This window comes from Oryzias latipes, chromosome 6 (assembly GCF_053564925.1).
Source record: "Oryzias latipes strain Hd-rR chromosome 6, Olatipes_Hd-rR_3.1".
Classification (NCBI taxonomy): domain Eukaryota; kingdom Metazoa; phylum Chordata; class Actinopteri; order Beloniformes; family Adrianichthyidae; genus Oryzias; species Oryzias latipes.
The window spans coordinates 33,509,584-33,532,208 of NC_136242.1; the positions used below are offsets into that span (position 1 = coordinate 33,509,584).

At 47.0% G+C, this 22,625-nt stretch overlaps 1 protein-coding gene across 5 annotated transcripts in view; it reads right to left on the bottom strand.

Annotated features, from left to right (window-relative positions):
* Positions 1 to 965: 965 nt before the first annotated feature.
* srgap1a (SLIT-ROBO Rho GTPase activating protein 1a) overlaps positions 966 to 22,625 on the bottom strand; it is a 73,380-nt gene continuing 51,720 nt past the window's right edge. The window contains exons 9-22 of one of the 5 annotated variants that reach the window (XM_023956102.2): positions 19,278 to 19,475; positions 17,818 to 17,902; positions 17,483 to 17,510; positions 15,814 to 15,847; positions 15,095 to 15,155; positions 14,598 to 14,675; positions 14,379 to 14,513; positions 13,117 to 13,222; positions 12,819 to 13,043; positions 11,886 to 11,965; positions 9,826 to 10,006; positions 7,400 to 7,537; positions 3,796 to 4,174; positions 966 to 2,665 (exon numbers count right to left, since the gene is read on the bottom strand). In XM_023956102.2, the coding sequence (XP_023811870.1) occupies positions 2,270 to 2,665; positions 3,796 to 4,174; positions 7,400 to 7,537; positions 9,826 to 10,006; positions 11,886 to 11,965; positions 12,819 to 13,043; positions 13,117 to 13,222; positions 14,379 to 14,513; positions 14,598 to 14,675; positions 15,095 to 15,155; positions 15,814 to 15,847; positions 17,483 to 17,510; positions 17,818 to 17,902; positions 19,278 to 19,475 (2,124 nt within the window). In that variant the 3' untranslated portion in view covers positions 966 to 2,269. Of the gene's footprint in view, positions 2,666 to 3,719; positions 4,175 to 7,399; positions 7,538 to 9,825; positions 10,007 to 11,885; positions 11,966 to 12,818; positions 13,044 to 13,116; positions 13,223 to 14,378; positions 14,514 to 14,597; positions 14,676 to 15,094; positions 15,156 to 15,813; positions 15,848 to 16,244; positions 16,351 to 17,482; positions 17,511 to 17,817; positions 17,903 to 19,277; positions 19,476 to 22,625 lie in introns of all 5 variants that reach the window. The other 4 variants (XM_078949104.1, XM_023956101.2, XM_023956103.2 and 1 more) reach the window with 4 other exon arrangements.

A 22,625-nucleotide genomic window follows, 5' to 3' on the forward strand; every position in this document is an offset into this window, starting at 1 on the left:
GAAATGTGAACTTTAGCAGAAGCGTGGCGTTCCTGAGCCTGTTGCTTCACAGGTAACAGGACTGGATGTGACCTCCAGGTCACGTTCGTCACATCCAGGAAGATGTGGAATATGTTTCTAAATCAAAGTATTGGTTTTACCTCAATAGGAACCACTTTATTTTTGGGTCCCCTGATGGTGACGAACAGGTCAATGTCGTTTTTAGAAGGATCGGCAAAAGAACATTTGTGGATTTCCTGGACAACAGGGGTTTTTCTGTTCCTATTACGATCATATCATGTGTTATATCGATGAGCCGACGATTCATGCGGTAAACCTCCACCAAAGCAGCAGGGAAACGCCCCTTTTGCGAGCTAACACCATTCAAACTTCAAAACCAACATTCGGCCAGCGATGCTCCAGGAGTTAGAAGGCGATAGTTTGAAATACCTAGAAGATCCTAAAAGGGATTTTATTTTATTTTTAATTCAAGATGGCGTGATCTTACTGAGGTCAAAGGTCAATGAATCTTTGGTTGTGGCCGTAGATTTAACTTGGTGAAGTTAGTGAAATTTCATTAAAATCGCTTGAACAAAGCTTTTCTTTTTCCCCAAAATTCACCCTCTGCCACAACATTGTAGGTTCTTTGGCCATCCCATAATAATTTTAAAACTCCCTTTGAATATCCCAGACGTGTGTTTCTGGTATAATTTGATGGATTTTTGACCATTTTCTTTCATCCCCATAAGAGACGGCGATTTTGTTTGACGGTTCCTCTGTCTGTGATGTCATCATTTTGTGGAAGGGGGGGGCTGCCCAGAATCCATTTTCACCGGCTACCAGGCGTGTGTCAACTTTTCCTGAGTTTTTGAATTTGTGGCGCTGGTGAAATTATGGCTGAGAGAAGGAGAAGGAGAATGAACGCACATCCCGGTCTGCTGCTGCGGGACCGAATGATGAAGCAACAAAAAAAAACTCCCCCAGGATGGAAGAACTACCTGTTTTATTTAAAGAAACATGACGCTGTCACCGTATGTACAGGCATCTGCAGAAAACGCGGTTTCCTCTTCAGTCATGGAAAGGTTTGTCATGAAAACGCCCCAGGAAGTTCAGCAAAGGCACTTTCACAGGAACACACTACAGACGTACACAACACCACAGGTTAGTTTAAAGCTGCAGACGGCGCCGCCGCCGCCGCGTCCTACCGCCGACGTTGGATGGGGACAAAGGCCACGACCTCTTCTACGACTGCTCTAAACCTGTGGATGTCTCTGACGTCTAACCTCCCAATACACAGGATAAAAAAATAACGCAGTTAGTAACACACATTTAGATGAATCTACACAAAACGCATCAATCGTAGACCTGCTGTTAGAAAGATCTGCCACGGACGCCACGCCTCCAGGAGAACCTTCTGAGGATTCTCCATCTTCAAATGTTTTCTGGGACACGTGGACACGCACACGCAAGCGGCGGACTGAAAACAGGCGGGTTCAACGCTGCTGTCTTCCTGTAGGCGTGGCGGAGTGGGAGGGGCGTCGTGAGCATGGCGGTAGGCGGAGCTTCCACAGTCTTTACGTCACAGGGTTTCTATGCTTGGAAGCCGGTGGTTGCAGACGTGAAGATGATCTCATCTTTCACATGTCCGACAGATGCAAACGCACACGGAACACACGCCATCCGCTAAAGCTGCAGGAATTCAAGGGGGGCGTCGACATGCTCGGCGTTCACAACAAAATAGTGGTTTCATCCTGTTGTTGTTTGTCTTTAAATGCAAATCCAAATGACCTGTGAAGACGGTTTTTGTCTCAGAGGGCGTTCCTCCAGGTTTTATGGAAGGAAAAGCTTCACCGATGAGTCCCGTCAATAAATAGCTCGCCGAGGACAGTTCCTCAGACGCTCTGGGTCCTCGCAGCACCATTTACCTGTTGAAAGTTGGACCTGTTCCACTCCAACCAAAGAGGGATTAGCCGGTAAACCAGGAGACGTTCAGTTCATCAAAGTCTGTCTGCTAAAGCAGGTGAAGCCTAAAAACACTCCAGGAAGTTTTTTTCATTTTCCGTTTGAATAAAAAAATAAACATGCTAGACAGACCGACGCCAAGCTTTTAAAAACATAAATGTGTTTCAGACTAATTCTTCTACATGGTAACTACAAAAAGTCTTCAATCTGGTTAGTCCTCCTGCTTCTGTACAGAAATCCACAGGATTGTCAAAAGTTCAGTTTGACATTTGTAGGACCTGACTGCCCCCTGCTGGTAGTTTGAGGAGATGCGCTCTTGCCTCCAGAGTTACATGGTGCAGGACTTGTCCAGGGGGTCCTGAGCCGGAGCGGCGGGAGGCTGCGGCGCCGGGCTGCTTTTAGGCAGGACCATGGGTTTGGGCCTCAAAGTGGGGGGTTTGAGCTGCACCCCCATGCGCGGTGCGACGGCCGGCTTGAAGGTGCTCACGGGGTCGCTGGCGTTTCTCCGGACGGGCGGTTCCGTGTTGACGGCCGCCCTCAGCGTGACGCTGTGGATTGGGCTCAGGGACTCTCTGGAGCTGGCCGGCGTGGGGCCGCCGCCGCCGCCAGAGGTCTGCCTCTGCTCCAGGGTGTCCAGCACCACGTCGGGGGCGTGCTTGGCGGAGCTCTGGCGCTCCAGCTCACGCAGCTCGTTCAGAGCCGTGTTCATGGTTTCCTCGATGTCCTGCGGGACACAGAGGGACCGCGTTACAGCGGGAGCAGGCGAGAAGAGGCGGAGACTGAAAACATGGAATAAAAAGACTAAAAAAGGAAGTTAAAGACGATTAGAAACATCAAGATGATGTCTAGAACAGGGGGCTGCAACTTCTAAGACAAAATTTTGGGCCTTTTTGATCCAAACCACCCTCTGTTGGTTCTGCTCTGCATTTGTCTCAGTTTTACTTCTAAAATATATGAACGTGAGATTTCTTTTTTAGGGGGGGGGGGCAAACAAAAACAGAAATGTTCAGAGAAAAAACCTTTTCTCTAAATGTGATCTTTTTTCTTTTGACAGAGGCTCGTTTGAAGCTTATGCCTCATAGGATGCAAAGTTTTAAACAATCAAAGTCCAAAACCGTCTTTTCTCTGGTTATTTCTTTAGGTCTACTTTGGTGGCCTGTCATCCTTTGTCCTATTTACTACTGATGTTAACCTGAACATGACTTTTACTGGTTAAATAGAAATAGTATATGTAGAATTCAACAAGTACAGCTAATAAACCTGGTTGAGCAGCATAGATCCTAAAATAAGTGAAGTGATCAGAGAAGATCAAAGGAACCTCAAAGCCTCTGAATCTGTTGGGTGTAAAAATGTTTCTTCTCAGCCAAACAGAAGCTCTGAATGAAATCACTGCTAACTTAGTCAGTTTGAATGTTATTTTTCTTCCCTCAAAGCGCTGCTTGTGGCTGCAGACCCCTGCTCTAAACAGCACAGACATGCGTTGAACGGGTTCAAACTAATCGTGTGTGAGGCAGAGGAGGATGCAGAGAGGAAGGGCGGTGTTCGTCTGAGCATGCTCCCTGGAGGCGGACAGGCAGACTGGCACAGCTTCAGATGTTCTGACTCCTGCAGACCAGCTGAAGCTCCCCTCAGAACAGCGGCTAACCGCCTTCTCCGTTTTGGGATGTTTCACACGAGGCTCTCCGTGACCCCGGCCTTTGCTCGCCGTCTGCCTGAGGAACCCGCCTTCAGCGTGTTTCGGCGCACAGACACAGCAGCAGCAAAAGACGGGGACTGACTATGTGTTTACAGGGCGGGGCAGGGCTTTGATGGTGGAGGGAGCTGCGGTCGGGTCGCCGCTCGTCCCGCGCTGACCTGTGCGATGGTCTCCGGGTCCAGCGCCTTCCCCCCGTGGTGGTGGTGGTGGTGGTGGAGGAGGTGGGCGTCGGTAAAGCCGGGGTATTGGCCCGAGGAGGTGGAGCGGCGGATGGGCGGGCTCTCCGACTTCTTCAGGGACTCGTGGCGGCTGATGTTGGTGAGGCTGCTGTGGCCGAGGCGGTGCCGCCGCTCGGGGCTGTCCACGGGGAGGTGGCCCCGGCCGCGCAGCGCGTCCCTCGGGCTGAAGTGGCCCAGGATGGGCGAGCCCATTTCTGGGGTCCCGCCGTGGCTCTGCTGGGAGACGTGCACCGTGCAGTGGACGTCGCTGGGGCGGGCGGGGGGCCGCCGGGAGGGCGGCTCTGACCTTTTTCTGTGCCTGTGACACAAAAAAACAGGCGGATATAAAACATGAAAAACCTTTGAAATGCAAGGAGTTTATGTCTGAACTCATGGGGTTTTTGGAAACACAGGAACGGGTGGGAGTTTGAGAAGCTGAAGAGCTTTTTCAGATCAACAGAACCAGGTTCTGCAGAACCGGTACTGTGTTTGTGTCAGCCTCAGCAGATTGTCAGACAGAAAGGAAAGGAAGGTGAGAAACAAATGCAGCTCGTTCTCTTTTTCTGTCAGTTCTCTAAATATATCTCAGAAAGTTTAACTTTAGGAAAGATAAGTGTTCTGTTTTTTTCAAGTGAAATACATTTAACAAACCCTGCATTGGGCTTTTAAACTACAGCGGTCACAACTTTATCTCGGTTCCCCTTTTTCAGTCTCACAGCATTCTCTTTTTCTTCTTCTGCGCTCTGATTGGCTGTTGACATTGTAAATCAATGCGTGCCGTGTCTTTAGTGATGGGCAGATGAGGCCTCGTGAAGCGTTTCGACACATTCCCCAAACTGTGTCGACACTGTGTCACTCAATACTGACTCCTGCTGGAATGAAAACGTCATTGCAGGCAACCAAGTTAAGAAACTCCACTTATAAAACAGATTAAATCAACAATATTTGTTATTGTAGTTCCTCTTTCCCATGTCTGGCTCTAAAATGCTTTTACGGGGCCATAAAGTTTGACAGTTCTGTTGAACAAATGCCACATTTAACCCCCAAAACCTAAAATGATTCATTTCAAAGTCTGTTTGAAATGGAATTATTGTATTATGCTAGAGGAACGGGAGAAATAAAAACCCCAAAACACTATTAAAACTAATAAATAATTCCACAAACCTCATTAAAACACAACATTCAACAGCTTAGGTAAAGATTCAGTAAAATTCCAGTTCTAGTTCCACAGTGACCCTGAAAGTACTTCTAAATGCATTTACAATTGATCATTACAGTGCTAAACATGAGCCAGTTAGCTAGCTGAGCGATTTACCACCACTTCACCACCTCGGGACGCATCTTAGAAACGTTTTTTTGGGACTGGGAGTTTCATCGCATTGACGAGAAAAAAACGTAAAAGCCATTCGCCCAGAATTTAAGATAATTTGATGCTTTATAGGATCTTGTTTTAGTAAAATGACATTTAAGACCTTTTACGGATCCGACCGGTTACACTTTATTTAACCAGGAACTCTTTTTCAAGGCAGACCTGTTGTAAAAAACAAAAGCATGACTGAATGCAGCAGCACACGCCGGGACCGTGGGGTTTTTGTCGTCACTGCAGCTCAGCAGCTTCCACGTCTGCTCATCTTCATCCTCAAAGATCTAGTGACGCTTTCAGGAACCCATGAAAGGCAGATCTCGGATCAGCGGTCATCATTTTGGCTCAAACGTTCATTCCTCTTGGTTGGCAGACCTCTCTGATCTCCATTAGCTTTGGAGAGGAGCCTGAGTGGGCCTGGAATTTATGCAGAGGATGGAGGAGGCAGAGGAGCAGCGTCCATGAGGAGGAGCTGCAGCTGCTTCAGCAACGGGCTGCCCTGTGCCTGAACCCAGGCCAGCTCACGGGACAGGAACCGCTGAGGAACCCGCTCCCTCGTTCTCTGACCTCAGGAGCCTCCATTCTCCGTTTCTCCACAACTTTATCTTCACAAGCGTCTGCTTTCACCAGCAGGAGTCATCAGAGGAGCTTCAGTCATGGAGAAGGAGCGGATCTTTCATCAGAAGAATTCCAAACACAAAATGACCTTATTAGTTTCGGATCGACCGTAGTCAGTTCCAGAACTTTCCTACATTCATGATCTTCAGAAGATCCTGTTTACTTCAATTCCTGCTTTTGATAAAAGAGGTGCAGGAAGGCGTCTTCAGCTGCAGGTGGAGCAGTGCGCCTCCCTCTGGGACGGAGAGAACAACAAACGTGCTGTCATCTCCTGAAGGAGACGCCAGTTTGCTGCAGCTTCCGCCGACCAGAACCAGAACACCAAAGTTATCGGTCAAAGCTGAAAAACCTCCAGAAGTTTGAGAAGCACCTTGAAAGCGGCCGGCGTGATTCAAGTCTGATAATGGAGGAGAGAAGGGGAAACGTCTTAAGTTAAATCCTCTGGGTTTACTTCAGGGGCGTGACGCTGCTCGTCAGGTGGAGGAGAACGGGGGATTCATCCACCTTAAATCCTCCACCTTCATCTCTGAAGAGGAGCGAGGAAGAACGGCGCCGCATAAAATGTGTTGGAGCAGGAAGCAGACAAACGCGTGAAGGTCACTAAATCCATCCGTAGAGGAGACGCAACGGCAGGAGAGGCGAGCGGAAACACTGAGGTGTGATGGGAGGAGGATGGAGGAAAATACTTTATTCCATTTATGAGATGGGTAAAGATTTCTGATTCTCCGATGACCCAAAGAACCTGGTGGCTGGTACCACCGTCAGGCGCTGCTATGAAAAAATGAGCCCTAAAAACAAAACCAAACATCCGAGCAGTTTATCCTAAAAATGACAAAAATCCTTTAGTTTAAACAGCAAAATCCATCATGAAGCTCTTAAAGTTATTTCTCACCAAACCCAGATCCCGTTCAGAGACATAATCCACCTTAAAGGTGTGTGTGGGGGGGGGCGTGTGCAGGACAGAAGAATGGTGTCTCCAGCTTTAGGCGTGTTAGTTAAAAGGTAAAAGAGAACTTTTTAGAGGAACTCAGTCCTTCTTTCCATCTTCTGCATAGTCGTAAAACACAGAAAGCTCTCAGATTTGCTGGAATCCTTAAGAGCTTTCTGTTTGAGTGCAAAAGCTGAAACGACACCAGACTCGGGCTTAAAAGGTTCTTCGAATCATGAATCGTGAGCTCCTGCGTGTGGACTTCCTGTTTTGTGAATGCTGCTCATGGTCAAGTCAGAGGTTTGCTAACGGCAATTAAAAATATATCGTTTTTTTTCCTGCGGCTTAGAAAGAGCAGCTGCTCCAGTTCTGCTCGTCTTCATCAAACCATCGACTGTACGAGAGGCCAGGAGTGAGCCAGCGTGACGTCATCCACAGAAAATGGTTTATTCCACCTACAACCAAATTAAAAACAATTTAGTCGCCATTTATCCGCACTACCGAGTCTGGAGGAAGGCCACACCCCCTGTCAGTGAAACGTTTGAGGCGGGGTCCAGTGGGCAACACATGCTTTTACCTGATTAAACCTCCCATAAAGTCTTTAGAGATCCTCTTAGGGGGGGGAAGACACCCACCTTGCCATGTAAGCGTCAGCGATCCTGGTATCGGAGGGCAAGCACACGTCTTTGCCCGAGCACTTGTCCTCGCCGCCGTGGCCGCTGCTGGCCTCGCTGTCGGCCTTCTGACTCAGAGTGTCGGAGAAGCTGTCGTCCCTGGGAAGAGCGCGGCGTGGAGACACAGAAACAGAGGCTGAGACAGCAAATCCGTCAATATTTTCTCTGTTATACAATCGCCCTCGTCTGAGTTTACATCCTACAGTCAGCATTTTTGCTCCGCCCCCACTCTGTCCAGACGGTCACATGAGTCATGGCGGCCTTTCAGAACGCTTTGATGGGTTTCAATGGCTGCTTGACAGCACTTTCAGGCCTAAACAATTCACTTTTATTTCTGCAGCCCCACATTACAACACTAGTCGTCTCAATGGGCTTCATTACTGTAATAAACGTAACTTCAGTGACTAAACCAAACTAAACAGACGAAGCTAAACTGGGCATCCCTGCCCTTTGACCCTCCTCCTCAGAAACATCGTATCCATCTTCTCAAACATCTGCCTCCATCCATGTTGGTTGTGGGAAACGCCGCCTCCTCAGCTTCCTCTCCTCAACAGGAAGCAGAAGAACGCAGCACCTGTGTGACCTGAGCTGCTGTAAATTCTCCGGCACTTTCATTAACTAAGAGGACATCCCATCAGCGGCGCCTCCCCCTGGTGAATTATTGATGGAGGCGCTCTGATGGGACAGCAGGGGGGGAGGAGTAAAGAGGAGGAAGGAGTGAAAAGGGAGTCTAAACGGCCGTTTTGTCAGTGACCCAATAAGTGTGACGACGCACAGAATCCGCTCCGTTAGACCCGAACTCTCGGACCACTGATCCGATCTACTGTGGAGACGATGGTGGAGGGGCACGGAGGTGTCATCAGGAGGAACCGACCGGTGGCCTTAAAGCCTCCTGTGGAGCTGACGATATGAGATTTAACAAGACTTCCGGATTGAAGTACATTTAAAAAGCAAAGGCTCTGGAGCCATGTGAAGGTAGTAGGCGAGCTTAAGTGGCAGCCCGGTTGCTCAATTTAACTAGACAGAAAAGTCACACCAACAATCTGGTCCCAAAGGTTTTTTTTCTCCACTAATCTTTCAGCAGATATGAATTTGCTACAGCCTTTAGATTCTTTAGACGACCGTAACTCTCCAACAGTTTACACAACAGCTTAATTCCAGCTGATCCGGTCAAGAAGGAAAGGGGCTTTGTGTCGTCATGGAACTTCATGTCAGTAAAATGGCACAGATCAGTGCAAAGCCGCCTTTGTCCGTGTCAGAATCAGCCTGTTGATCGCGTAAGCAGTGTACGAGTTATGCTACGTCAAAGAGCCAAAGCTTCGGTGATAAAGGGTTAAAGGAGAATTCGCACAAACAGGTCTTATAAATGACACGTGACTGTTGAGTCCTCTGTTAGCTTTGGGCTCTCGGGGTTCCAACCAAGTCACTGAAGGACAATTACCCACAAGTGTTGCAGTTCCTCAAACGACCACAAGAGGGTGGTTGCAGATGCTAACAATTTTCCATAGACTCTATGGAGTGATATTTATGCCACCACGTTGCAAACAAAACAAAAAGTTGCAAATGAAAATATTAAATATTTGCTTTCAAATATTTTTTTGTCACACTAAACCTAAACTTATGAGAACAAATTTAAAGATAGAAAAAAGTGAGAGGAGTCACAACGCATATGAAAACATCTGTGTTGCAAACGCAAAAATATTTTTTGAAAGGCCAAAAAAATTTGAACGCAAAATAAAAAATATTGAACAAAACAAACAAAAAAAAGAATTAAAAGCAAATATTTAATATTTTAATTTGCAATTTAGAAAGTTTTGTTTGCAACGTGGTGGCATAAATATCACTCCATAGAGTCCAATATAACAGTTACAGATGACGGCGAGATAACATCCTCTGTGAACGACCAAAACTCTTCGACCGCAGTTAGCGTAACTCCAACAGATTCTGATGTGGAGAAAAGTGGCTCACAAACATTTTTTTTACTCTATTTGACTCAAATGTTAGCTCCAGTGCTAACGTTCTTTGAACTGTCATAACTTTGGACCGTTGACACAATTCAAATGAATTCTGACAGATTAAAGGGAAGAAAGAAAAGCAACTTTGTGCCGTTGGAATTATATTAACGAATGACTAATTTGAGTTAACTAGAGCTCAAATGTCAGAAATGTTGTGATTTTTGATTGACAGGTGGTTGGACTTCTCCCTTTACTTTGTCCCTTTAGAAATGCTGTTGAGGTGGGCGGAGTCACCTCTGTGCCCCTCCCAACCCTGGTCATCCGTTTGAGAAAGACGTCCAGGAGACGGACAGCTGAGGCGTAGCGCGTAAACTTTCTCCTCGTAACCTAGAAACGGACCAGCTTGGCGGTAAAAAGGCAGGAATCACTCACATGTCCTGGACCACGATGTACTGATGCGGCACCAAACCATCGATGCCGTTGTGCCGTCCCTCCCACCAGTCCTCCGACGCCCGCTGGTAGAGCAGCAGGGAGGCGCCTTTTTTGAAGGACAGCTCTCGAGAGGAGCGCCCGACGTAGTCGAACTTGGCGATGGCTTCGATGGGCTCCGCCTCTGTTGACAGGAAGAATGCAGGTCAGACACCTCTGTCAGGGGGGGGGGGGGGCGTCGACGGCACGCGACAGGCGCTGTGCTGACACGGAAAGGTCCGGTTATAACGAGTGAGCGAGGTGAAGATGATGGCGAGTTCACGTGTGCGCATTGAATTCAAGTCAGCATTCAAACTGCAGTTGATACAAACACGGCTCTATCTGACCGGGCCACAGTGAGCCCCCAGGGGCCGAGGCTGGATATTTATAGAAGCTGTTGAGAGGAGATCCATAAGATTTGGGGGCACGTCAGTCACTGTATGGATCATTAGATTGGGTTGACAGCTGATGCTCTCGTTGCAGGCTGCTGCATCTCTTATCTGAGCGTAGCGGTGGTTCTTGAATTCTAAAGGTAAACTTCCCGCAGCCCCAGCATGCGCTACAGCAACACAGATCTAAAAATAGCAGCTTCGTTTCTGCCCCCTCTCCCGCACTGAAGTCAGACAGGGGGGTCCCTGAACAAACCTCACCCCGACGCAGAATATCAGCTGCAGGAATCACCGCTGACATCCAACAGTTCAGCCACACGGCTGATGAAATGCCAGCAGCAAGCTTTCAGAGTCCAGTCTGAATTAATCTGGCTGTGGTGCAGTGGACGGGGCTGTAAATAAATTCTGCCCCATGAATCCGTCGTACCTCCGATTGGCAAATGTTTGCGCGAGGATCAGAGTTGCCGGCGCTGCAGCGACGCGGCTGCAGACAGAGGCAGGGAAGCACATAAGGTCTCATTTTTGATGCTCGGCTGTGGCGGCACAGCAGAGCTGGAGGTTCCACGGATCCACACATCTGCAAACCAACATCTCCCTTTAACGGTTTAATATGTGCAGCGTGCCCGGGGGCCACCTGGCACACCGAGGACCTCCTGATGAATTCCTGTAAAGCGATAGATAATCGATGTGTCGGTTGGTTCATCTCTGACCTTGCAGGGAGTTTACCAGCAGATGGGATGTCGATGCATCGACGTGCCAGAGGCGGCTTTCCGAAAGCGGACGGATAAGCTTCCTGCACGACAGCGAGAGAATTCTGCCGAGTCCGAAACCGGTTCATGATGACCGACCCTCTAATAATCTGCTGTGCTGCACAGGTTCTTCACAGAGAGGACTTTGTGATTGTCACCAGTTTGAACTTAGCACAGCTCCACCACCCATCCATCCATCCTTAGAACCCACTGAATCTCTTTCAGGGTCAAGGGGTCGCTGAAGCAAACCCAGCTACTGTTAGGCGGGGGGGGGGGTCCCCCTGAACGGATCGCTGGTCTGTTGCAGGACCACAAACTCACTCTCATGCACACCTAGGGGCAATTAAGAGACACGCATCAGACCAATGAACCTGTCAATCATGCTTTTGGACTGTGGGAGGACACTGGGAAGAAGCCCACAAATGCACAGGATTCGAACCAGGACCCCCTCGCCACTACGCCACTGTCACATAAATCCATTTCTCAGAGGATTACTTACTAACTTACTTACAATCTGATTACCTTCTAAATATTAATCGTTGAAAACAACAGTAATGATGATGTGAAGTGGATCTTCAGACCACTTCTCACCCCCAAAAAAAATAAATAAATAAATCAGAAAAATTATCACGTTTGAAACGCTGAACGCTAAAGTCTTTTTTTTGTCCAGAAGTCGCCAGACAGAAGCAAGCCATGTGAACGGTTTTGGCCCCGCCCCCTGAAGCTGCTGAAACTCGGGCTTCACCTCTGAAACACTTAGACGATCAAAAAACCACATTCCTCCAAGAACGATGCAGCTTAAAGCGAGCTCGGTGGAAAATGCACCGCGGTACGAATGCTGACGTGCGCGTCTTTCCCCGTTTGCACGGAGGCCCGGCTCACTCACCGTCCTCGCTGGTGTGCGCCTCCGTCCCTCCCTCGTTGTCCACCTCCTCCAGGGCTCCATGTTCGCTGAAGGGGCTTTCACTGTAACGAGCGACACCAACCGTCAGTCGACTGAATCGCTTCTGCCGCTCCGTTTCAAAGTTATCTAGTCTCAAAAAAAGACCCTGAAAATAGGTTCAAAGATCCTTCATCATGGATGTTTCTGTGAGGTGATGAGAACCTGCTCCTCTTCCTCCTAATGCTCTCTTTCTGTGAGTTGGGACTAATGCCACACACCCATCTCCACAGATTATCCCTGCCAGGAAGTAAACGCCTCCCTCGTGCCAAAATGTCAGCGGCCGCCGCCTCCTCAACAAGACAGACGAGGGAGTCTGGCAGGAGAACAAACCTCTCAAGGGCTTTGAAAGCATCGGCGAGGGACACGGCCTCACGGAGACGCCTGATTAGTTCTAGTCGAGGATAAATCCCCGTCAGCCTCTGGAGAGCCCGGTAAAAACGGGAACGAAAGAGCAATTGGCTCCGCCTACAGATGTGGAGCTGGCAAGGAGTCGCAGGTTTGACCGCTTCGACTTTTTTGGATAGAGTTTCCTCCATCGGTAACTCCACTGGTGGTGCTCACGAGGAAGTGAAATGGGGGCGGAGACGCGCCCCCCCCTTTCCTGTTTTTCCCGAGGGGGGCGAGCTGAAGGATTCGTTTCAGGCGCACAGCTGCATTCGCCAAAAGACCCTCCGCTGCACGTTTTTCTTCCATTCACCAAACTGAAGGAGAAACCTGCTCCACCTGTGTGGCGTTCAAACTTTCCAGCAAAATCTGCACAGCTGTGCCAAATGACTTCATCCTTAAAGACGACCTTAAAAATGGACCGACCCCAGTCTGACCCACATGGAACCTCCCGCTCCTAGAAGAAACAGACCATAATGGCGTCTTTCTCACCAGTAGTCTCCCCCCGCCATGCACTTCTCATAGATGGGCCCTTCCAGCTCTTTGGCGTCAGGAAAGATGCTCTCATGGTGGATGATGATGGTTTTGACGACCTCGTTCACGTGGGCCTGGCAGGACACCTGGTCTTGGCTGTCCGGCGTGGGCATGAGTGTGGGCCCGAAGCAGATGGCCAAGTTGTACGGGTCCATCATGTTCTCATCGCTGTACTGGGACAGGCTGGGAAGGCAGGAAACCACTGCTGTGTCTGAAGGTGGGACTCAGGGGGGAGCGCACGGTTTTGTCAACTTACTGGTTCAGAAAGGCGAACAGGTAGCGCATCACCACGAGGACGGATCTGGGAAACGTCAGCAGGATCTTCCGAATGTACAGCGCCCTCTCGTAGAGGTTCTCTATCCCTACAAGAACAACACAACGGTACGAAATTTAAGACATGTGCACAACCCTGTGGGATTTCTTCAAAGGGAACATTCTGAACCCAAACTTAGCCCAAATCCGCTAACGTTAATTTTTTGCACCTCTTCCACAGCACCATCAACCACACCTTCCAGGTTAAGGTGTCCGGCCTCATGGATTAACCCCATTTGATGAGGGGAGGGCAGGACTCAAACCACCGACTTTGTCTGAGAAGGCGACTCCTTTTTCGCCCCTGAACCACAACCAGGTTCATGGAAGTCGCAGAAGATCGATTGACTTCCAACTTTAGCTCCTCAACTGACGTCACAAAAAAAAGCGAGAAGAAGAAAAACGTCTGGAGAAGAAGAAGCTGGAATTTTTTTTTCTATTTCAAATATTCATGCGTCTAATTCCGCTTTAAGCTTTTCAACTTTAAGCCAAAATGCATCTCATTGTTCTCACCTGAAGCAGGGTTTCTTTTTTCTTAAAAGTGTCTGGTATGTGCTCAATACTATAAATAGAGGCAGCCCCCCTTCAGCCAAAGATCCAGGCTTCTGGGATGCTTTTATGCTTTCATTTTTCATGAATACATAACCAGGTTTCTATGTAGCTCTTGAGTAATTCAGAGGCTATATACGGATCTGTACCCGATGAAGTGTAGGAGTCGCAGCTTCTCTGCACAAAAAACTCCTGCTGCAAACTCAGAAATGGGGGAAAATGTCATAAAACAAGAGTTTAGAAGCGATAAAGGCGTCTGATGGAAGAGAGATCTACTCGTTGGGTAAAGGACTAAACGGGAAACCAGGGGTGTTGGAAAAAATCATTTTGGCAATATTTCGCGATAGTTCATTTGGTGATATTTGTATCTATTCAAAATGCTTTCATGACGGTTTTTATTTAGTTATTTGTGAGCGTCCTTCAGTGTTCAGCAGAGCACATGGAGCCTAGCAGCTCTACACGCACAAAACAACAAGATCTCAGGGAAGCAGCTCGTTTTGTTGTTATGAGACATGAACTACTAGGTTTTACTTGGGATGGGTCAAGAAGTCAGGAAAATTTGTGTTCCACGTTTGAAGAAAGAGTCAAATCAATCCATTTTTCCCACTAGTGTCCTTATTTTAAAGTTAACAGAGAAAGTAAAAACACAACTGAACTCACTGATGCACGACAGCAGATCGTTAAACCTCTCTTTAGGGAAAAGAGGATTTTCCAGACCCCGGAAGTACAGTTTGAGAACTCCAGCCACTGAGTTCATGTCGTGGTTGTCCTCATCGTCGGTCAGAGGATCATTTCCTGGAAAGATATTCCGTTCCACGGAGATATGAGCACTTTTCAGACCAACTGCAGCAGGCATTTCATCACAGGTGAGCCTCATACCTCTCTCAAACGAGTTCTTGATGTCGTTCACCTCCAGCTGGGATCCAGGAACCCGAAATATTCCTTGATGCTGGAGGCCTTAGAGGCGTAAGACAGAGAAAATCAAGGGCAGATAAACTCGGGATGCTGCGTCAGTCAGGCCTTCGTTTCTCAATAAACCCAGCTCACTAAGCCGCTTCGATTTGCTCGTTAAAGATAATAACGGACCCCTGATGGAGCAATCAAGCTCGCCTGGAAGGTCTTTAGGCTGGAATTAGGACTTAATGTGAGGAGAAAGTCGAGAATGATGGCAAAGCAAAATGAGTTTGTTCTTTTAGATTTCACAGGCCAGCAGAGATGGCGCAGCATCTCAACACGCGCTTCGCGTTCCAGGTATGTCAGGCTGTTTCATGGAGTAACGGCGTGGAAAAGCGCTCAGCCGTGTAAACAGGATGGAGACTGTGTACGACGAATACGGTTCTCACACCGATTTGCTGCGCTGGAGAAAAGTGACTTACCATACAGGTTTATGTAACGAATGCAGCTCTCAACCACGCGAGGGATGGCCTGTCCCGAATCCTGCAGAGGCAAAGAGAACAAACACCAGACATGGTTTCTTTTAAATATTGTTTAAAAAAACTTTTAAGGGCAGGGATATTTAAAAGAGGATTAAGATGGATTTTAGGATTGAAGAACCGGCCCATTCATTCGTGTCCTTAAGGGTCAGTGGTGTTTGGATTATGTCGTTTGACATACTCTGCTAAGTGTGATTAAATAAGGACTTCCCGGCCTTTCCAATGATATCTCATGTGTTTGGGTGGGATTGAGGGAAGACTACAAAGGTCATAAATGAATGTGCTGGTTCTCAAGAGGACACGTTTGCGTTATGATGAACCAGGAGCGTTTATTTGTGACAACAATGGTGTTAAAACATGCAAACACAAAGAGGAAGTTAGGAAATCCACATGCAGAGCGAGAATTAGTCTCTGGACACATTTCTGAGACAGACCGACTTGACTTCACTTCTTTGTGTTTGGTCCAAAACAGACAAATTACTACAGATGAAATATTTTTCAGAATAAAAGAGGTCCGGGCAAATGCAGACGACGTCTCTGAAGAGGATCGGAAAGTGCTCTCAGTCACATGTTGAGTCGGAACCGAACAGGTCTTCACAGCTCATGTTAGTAGAATATTTGAATGACAGTCAGCTCAACCCCCCCAGCCTCAGAGTTTCTACCTGATGTCGAGTGTGCGAGTTCCGCCGTCCACGGCTACAGATCACGAGAGGCGGGTGCAAAGACGGAAAAAGGAGAGACAAAAAAGCAAGAGCCGTGTTAGGAGCGTCCCAGCTGCTCACCAAGCCCTGACGTGAACACTGTGACCATGACGGACCGGACCCAACCATCAGGCGGTTTAGGCGCCGCCGCAGGAAGAAGCACTGAAGCTCAGGCCTGGCTGACCCAGGAGGAGGGGCTCTGCTCGAGCCGGGTCAGCAGTGACCCAGAGGGGCTGGCGGACACAAATGCCTGGCTGCTATCTCCTCCTGCGGCCGTCAGGTGCAAATATTTTCTTTTGTTAAGTGATCAATCGGTTCTAAAAGACTTTGATTGGACCCAGACAGCCAGGAACCCAGAAGAAGAGAAGAGGAACCGGTTTAAACGCTGGTACCTTAATGTAAGAGTCCAGATTGCCATTAAATAACTTAACGTGAAAAATTGAGCGGGGTCTAGCCCGCCTGGGGCCAGTGTGGGTTCTGAGCTGCCCGTTGGGGTGTCTAGAACACAAAGCCTGCGTTAGAATTCAACAAACATTGGTAGTTTCCATAACAAAGGAGGATTAAAACCACGTCGTCCTCCAAAAAGCCCAGCCGACGAATGGTTCTTCCGTTTTCACCAAAGTGTTTGGACCTTTTTTCTTTCTCAACAAGATATCACAGGAAACCATGACATGTCAGAAACCAGCACAGAGCATCGCGCAAGCAATAAAAAACTTAATGGAAACTTATGAACACAAATGCTTTTTCTATTTCTGAAAGCCAACGGAGAATGAAAAAGACTCAGTGAAAGCTGAGATAAAGTGACTCAAACTAAAGAGTCAGTTTCAAACTTTTTTTGTTGAAGTATTTGGCTTCATCCGACCCCAATCTTCCACTCAGACTCAGTGGGTTAATTGTAATTCCTCAAACGGCCACTAAAGGCTGGTTTCTGGAGGGACTCGACTTAAATAGTGCATCTCTTTAACGCTGTGTTATCTCTTACGCTTCTGTCTTATTAGATGACTGTATAGGAGAACTAAACAGAGTCGTGGCTCCTCCCCCCGGCGTTCCAAACAGGAAGTGGCTCCAAGAAGCCTTAGACGACTTCTATAGAGAAATAAAAAGCAGTTACTCAGCCACTCTATTGGTCAGAAGAACCGTTTTCGATCTTATACTTTTTTTTTTTTTTTTACATCTTTTCGATAATCTAATTTTTTTTCTGTAGTTCAAGCTATTCAAGAAACTGACTAACCAGATGCCTCAATAAAAGTAGGTGGAGCCTGCTGGCCCCCCCCACGTCCAACGTTCATAACATATGACAGATTTCATGAAGCCTGCTTTCAAGTGGTAGGGATGCGGGCTATCACTTGCGGTTGCCATAGAAACGACGACTCAGACTCGTTACTGACAACCTCTGGCTCCAACATGGCGATATCTACTGTATATAACAACAAAAAAGACTTAATTGACTTAATTTGGTTGGAGTAAAGCATTTACTATGGGTGATGTCACTGAGTCCAGTTCTCACATACAGTCAATGTTCCTAATGCAAGGTCCCCCCCCCCATACACACACATACACACAGACCCCCCATACTCTGCATTTGCTGCCCATGCAGCGGAGCAACTGCGTGTGTGAGAGCGTGCCGTACCTCGTGGTCATGTAGTCAGCTCTGTGGCCTGCAGCAGAGAGAAAGAAAGCAGGACAGGTGAAGTTAGTAGGGAGGACATGTCAGGACCTGTCTGTGAGCCGCTCAGGACTACTGACGCGTTTGAAACCCGCCATCTGTGCGCAAGCGGTCAACCCTGAAGCACAAGAGCCGCACAACCACACAGCGACAGCAGCAAGGACGCTGAACAGAAGCTTCTTCACTTTTGTGACGATTATGGAACGAAGACATTTACGGAAACACAACCGCGTATAGAAATAACGTGAGAAACAACACAGAGCTGCGTTCAGAAGAACTAGGAAGTTGGGTTTCATTACCGTCGCCCAGCGTCCTCTTCAGAAGGTCGTTTTTGGCCTGCAGCTTGGAAATCAGATTACTGCCCTCCAGAAACTCACGAAATTTCTGTGGAGAATTGAAAATAATGAGATGTCGGTCATGGAAATGAGGATACGACGGGCGAAAAAATGGTGATTTGGCTTTATCAATGCATCAACACAACGATGAGAGAGAAAAAGAGAAAAATCCGAACCGCAAATCAGTATTTATTGCACAATACAGAAGAGTTAAACACAAAAAAATACAAAAACACATTTTCCTCTGGGCTTTTAAAGTTAATTTGTCTTTTTTGTTTGTTTATTTTTGGTGGCAGCAATAAACAGCCGCTGAAAAAAATCAAATTAAAAATTGGAAAATAATAGAGAAAAGACAAACTGACCAAATTTGCCTCCATGGGTTCTCCAGGATTAAATAAAGTCCGCTCCGATCATCTTCTGATCCGTTTTCAAAGCGTTCCCAGTGGTCTTTTAACCATAATCATGATTTTTCATCAAAATCTTCAAACCTGTGTGGTTTTCCAGGACATAGTGTCTGCAGAGCAGCAGGAGTTCATTAGAAATTCCCCCCTGAGTTGCTGAGAGCTCTCTGTTTACATGATCTCCCTCTAGCTTACAGCTCATCACAACCCCAACCTAACATTAGCGGTGCAACAGAAACGGCAGCAATATCAGATCCATCCATCCGTCCAGTTCTGATCCAGATTCCAGCTCAGACCAGGAAAACAAAGACGTTCATGGATCCATTGGTCTGCAGGTAGATGATCAGAAAGGGGCGGAGCCTGGAGACTTTAGCCCACCCTTTGCAGATTTTATGTCATAAATATGATCTTTTGCAAACGGCATCCTTAAATAAAGATTTGAATGCAGAAATGCGATTTGAAGATTCATTTTCTTTATATTTGTGAAAAAGAAGAACAAGAACAAGTTAAAAACACCAAAAACTGATTCTTCATAGGAGTGGACGCATGAAAGGATTAATTTGATTCGTTGAATACTTTAAGCTACCATAAGATTGTTTTAGCACATTTACGGTAACTGTTTATTGCCATTTCCTTTTGCTACATGCGTATTTCACAGCTTGATATTGCGATGACGATAAATCTGCACTTTATTGTGCAGGCCTGGTCTTTCAGCTGCATTTTTCCGCGTTCAGTGCCACGTTTACACTAAAAACGTCCATGTAATGCGTCACTAATCCTCCTTAATGGAAAGCTCTGCAATGACATGGACTAAAACATTCTAAATAAATTGGAAAAATGTGAAAAACACACATTTTTATGAAGTTTGCTTTCATTCATTTCCTGTTGTGGTGTCTTGATATGAACTGTCCTCTAATATTAAGTTTAGGGTCCACAGTGGGGTGAAAAAGTGTTTCTGTTTTTATTTAGACAGACATTTCTGTGTTGTTTTTCTCTCTAAAGAACTGTCCCGTCGGGACTCACCATGAAGTAGAACTGCTCCGTCTCCTGCTGGTTGGCCCTCCTCTTGGCGATGCTGGGCTTGCTGAGGTACGTCTCTGACACGGTGGACTTGACCGACTCGGTGGAGCGGCTATGGTGGAAGCACTCGGACACGTCGTAGTCCTCGATGGTCACCATGTCCTGGATGGTGGCCAAGGTGGCCTCCGATGTTTTCTTGACCTTTAAAACAGAAGTTGAGGAGGCGGTCAGAGACGAGGATTTAACGTCACCCTTTCATTTTCACCCCGTCGGCACAGAAGCACACAGCGGCTCCTCAGCTCACACTTCCTTAAAACCCGCTCTGCATCTCCTGACGATGTGAAAAATTCAGGTGGCGGCTGACAAGTCCCACATTCCTAAACGCCTGATGGGTGTTGAACGCGACGCTCTGCCAACGCATGTATTTTTGCGAGCACTTAGGGAGGCTGCAGGGAAACCGAGCCGCTCGTGAGCTTTTAAGGTTCATCTCCATTCCCACCACATGTAACACGCCAACATGTAAACATCAGGCCTGTCCCACTTACTCACTGCAGGCCAGCACTGTGTGCACAGGGACAGAGGATAAGGGGGGGCATCTACAGTTCACTACAAATTAAAAATGAAAAAAACTCCATGACTGGAGTAAAAAACTTACACAGAGTGATACAACTCCATTGCTATGGAGGAGCCAAAGGAAACAAACACATCAGATCAACCAGCAGATCCCTGAACTTCTTCAGGTGTCGACAGAACAATGAAAAAAATCCTTTTCAGTTTGGAACTGAGAATTTCTGGATCTCAGAATGTAGAAACGTTTCACCAAAGAAAGATTTAAAAAGCTGGAAAGACGGGAAACCAGTTCAGAGACACACTCCGATGGTGTTTTTAGCGTGTTCTTGTGGACATTTATCAAGAAAATAAAGCCTAAATTTGCACTTCTGAGTTTTTTTTGTGAATGGAGAGCAGATGAGAAAACGCCGTTAGTAAAGAAGGTACTTGTGATGAAGGAGATACGCTGGGAGGGGTCACAGGACAGGGAAGGGGTTCCTCCCCGCCAACAGGCCCGCCCACAATCTGCCGCTCTGCAAAAACAACGTCCTCGAAGACGACGCAGGTTTTTGGATTGTGACGTCTTTGATTAAGGTTTTGGATTTAGATCAAACGGTGATCGTAGCCGGACTTTGACATGTTTTGTGTTTGACAGCAGGTCGGTATGAGACGAGCACATCAGTTTGTGGTGACAAAGAACTCATTGAAAGTGCTGATAATAATAATAATAATAAACTTTATTTGAATAGCACCTTTCGAGATAAAACAGGAAAAACATGGTAAAACACATTAAAACACAAAATATAAAAATAATTAAGAAATAGCTATTTTAAAAAGATAAGTTTTTAGCTGCTTTTGAAATCAAACACTGAGTCTGCAGATCTGAGGCTGAGAGGAAGGATGGAGCCACTGCTGCAAAGACTCTGTCACCTCTAGTCTTTAGCCGAGTTCTCTGAACAACCAGCAGACCCTGGTCACATGACCTCAGGGACCTGCTGGGGGTGTACAGCTGCAAAAGGTCTCTTCTATAGACCGGTGCTTGGCTATTAAGAGCTGCCTGTGTTAAAACCAGGATTTTAAAATGCACTGGGTAGCGGATGGGGAGCCAGTGCAGCTGGATTAACAAAAGGGTGACGTGTGAAAACTTAAGATGATTTAGTTAAAAGCCTTGCAGCAGCGTTCTGGACAACCTGGAGCCGTTCTAGAGATTCTTTGCTTAAACATGAGAAGATGGAGTTGCAGTAATCGAGACGAGATGATATGAAAGCGTGGATGAGCATCTCCATCCCAGAACGCAACACAACTGGACTCAGTTTTGCAATGTTTTTAAGCTGATAAAAACAAGAGCAAACAAGTGACCCGACATGAGAGTCAAGGGATAAAACCGGGTCTAGAGTCACCCCGAGGTTCCTGACAGACGGCTTGATGGAGGAGGCAAGTGGACCGAACCACTGGACTATCTGGGGGAGGCGACTGTCAGGAGCACAGACTAGGACCTCAGACCTGATGAAGATGGATGTTAATGGGAAATCTTTGGAACTTTTAATAGTGTTGGAATTCCAACTTCATGGAATTCTATCTCTTATGTAGAATAAAACAGGAAACAGGAAAATAACAAACAAATAAGATCAAAATAACCCCTAAATGTATCCGATTAGTTCATCAAACTGGTTCTGATCGTTTTCGAACAATCGTGTCATTTTCCTGACGCGCAGATCTGCGGCTCGGTTTGGAGGATGAATAATAGAAGTGAGGACAGAAAAAGAGGAGACGCGGAAGAGACTGTCAAGTGTGAGTCACTGATGTGGAAAAAGAGGCCCAGGTCCTGCAGAAACAACCCTTTTCTCAGAAGAACTCTGCAAACGGCTTCATGGAAGTTTGGCAGGAGACGTTCCACTGATGTTCAGCTGTGAACCCAAACTCACAGGTGGTGACCCCATTTTCCTCACTTATTAAGAGGGTCTGACCTCAGCATTGTTGGGGGAGGACACAGAGTTATAACCTGACCCCCCCAACGACTCTTTTTGCCTTACAAAAGGAAACACAGAGGTTTTTCATGAGCTGCGGTGATGGATTACAGCCGTGACGTACGTGCTTGGAGCCACGATGTGGATGTAGTTACAGAGTCGTCCGCTCTGTCATGGCGCCAAAACACACTGCAGGTTGGAGCATGGCTAATGAAAGCCTGCCAGAAAGAAGAAAAACACCCCCAATACTCAAAACTCTTCTAAACCTGAGTTCAGGGCATTTCAACGGGGAACGTGCGAGTGACGTTCTGCCCAGTTTCTGTGCGTTTCCTATCTGGAAGAGAGAGGCCCCGGCCGTCACGATGAAGGCAGGAGCCGTAAATGGAAGAAGAGAATCGCTCCCCGGAAAAAAGATGTTTAGTTTATCAATTATTCAGCTAAGGAGTAGTTACCAGTGTTAACTGCTGTGCACTTCTGCCCCTTTGGTTCAGTCACTGGGGCTGAAACGAGACCCGGAGACTCACGATTTGTTCCCAAAAAGTCAAGAATGGCTCTTTATGATGTCGGAGATCGCCGTTTCACGATATTTAGAGATATAATAGTGAAGATTCACTTCAGGCAATGCAATTGTTGCTCTAAAATTGCAGAATAAGCTTGGATTTTAAGAATATAAACTAGGCAAACGTTTGCACTGGTGTCACCAGAAGTACATACATCTTCAAAGTAAAGTGTTGGAAGGATCTCCCTTTCAAAGTAAAACGGTCAAATGTTTTTTTGTAGATTTTTGTCGCAAAAACTACATTTTCTGCTGAAGTTATCCAGGAAAATGACAGAA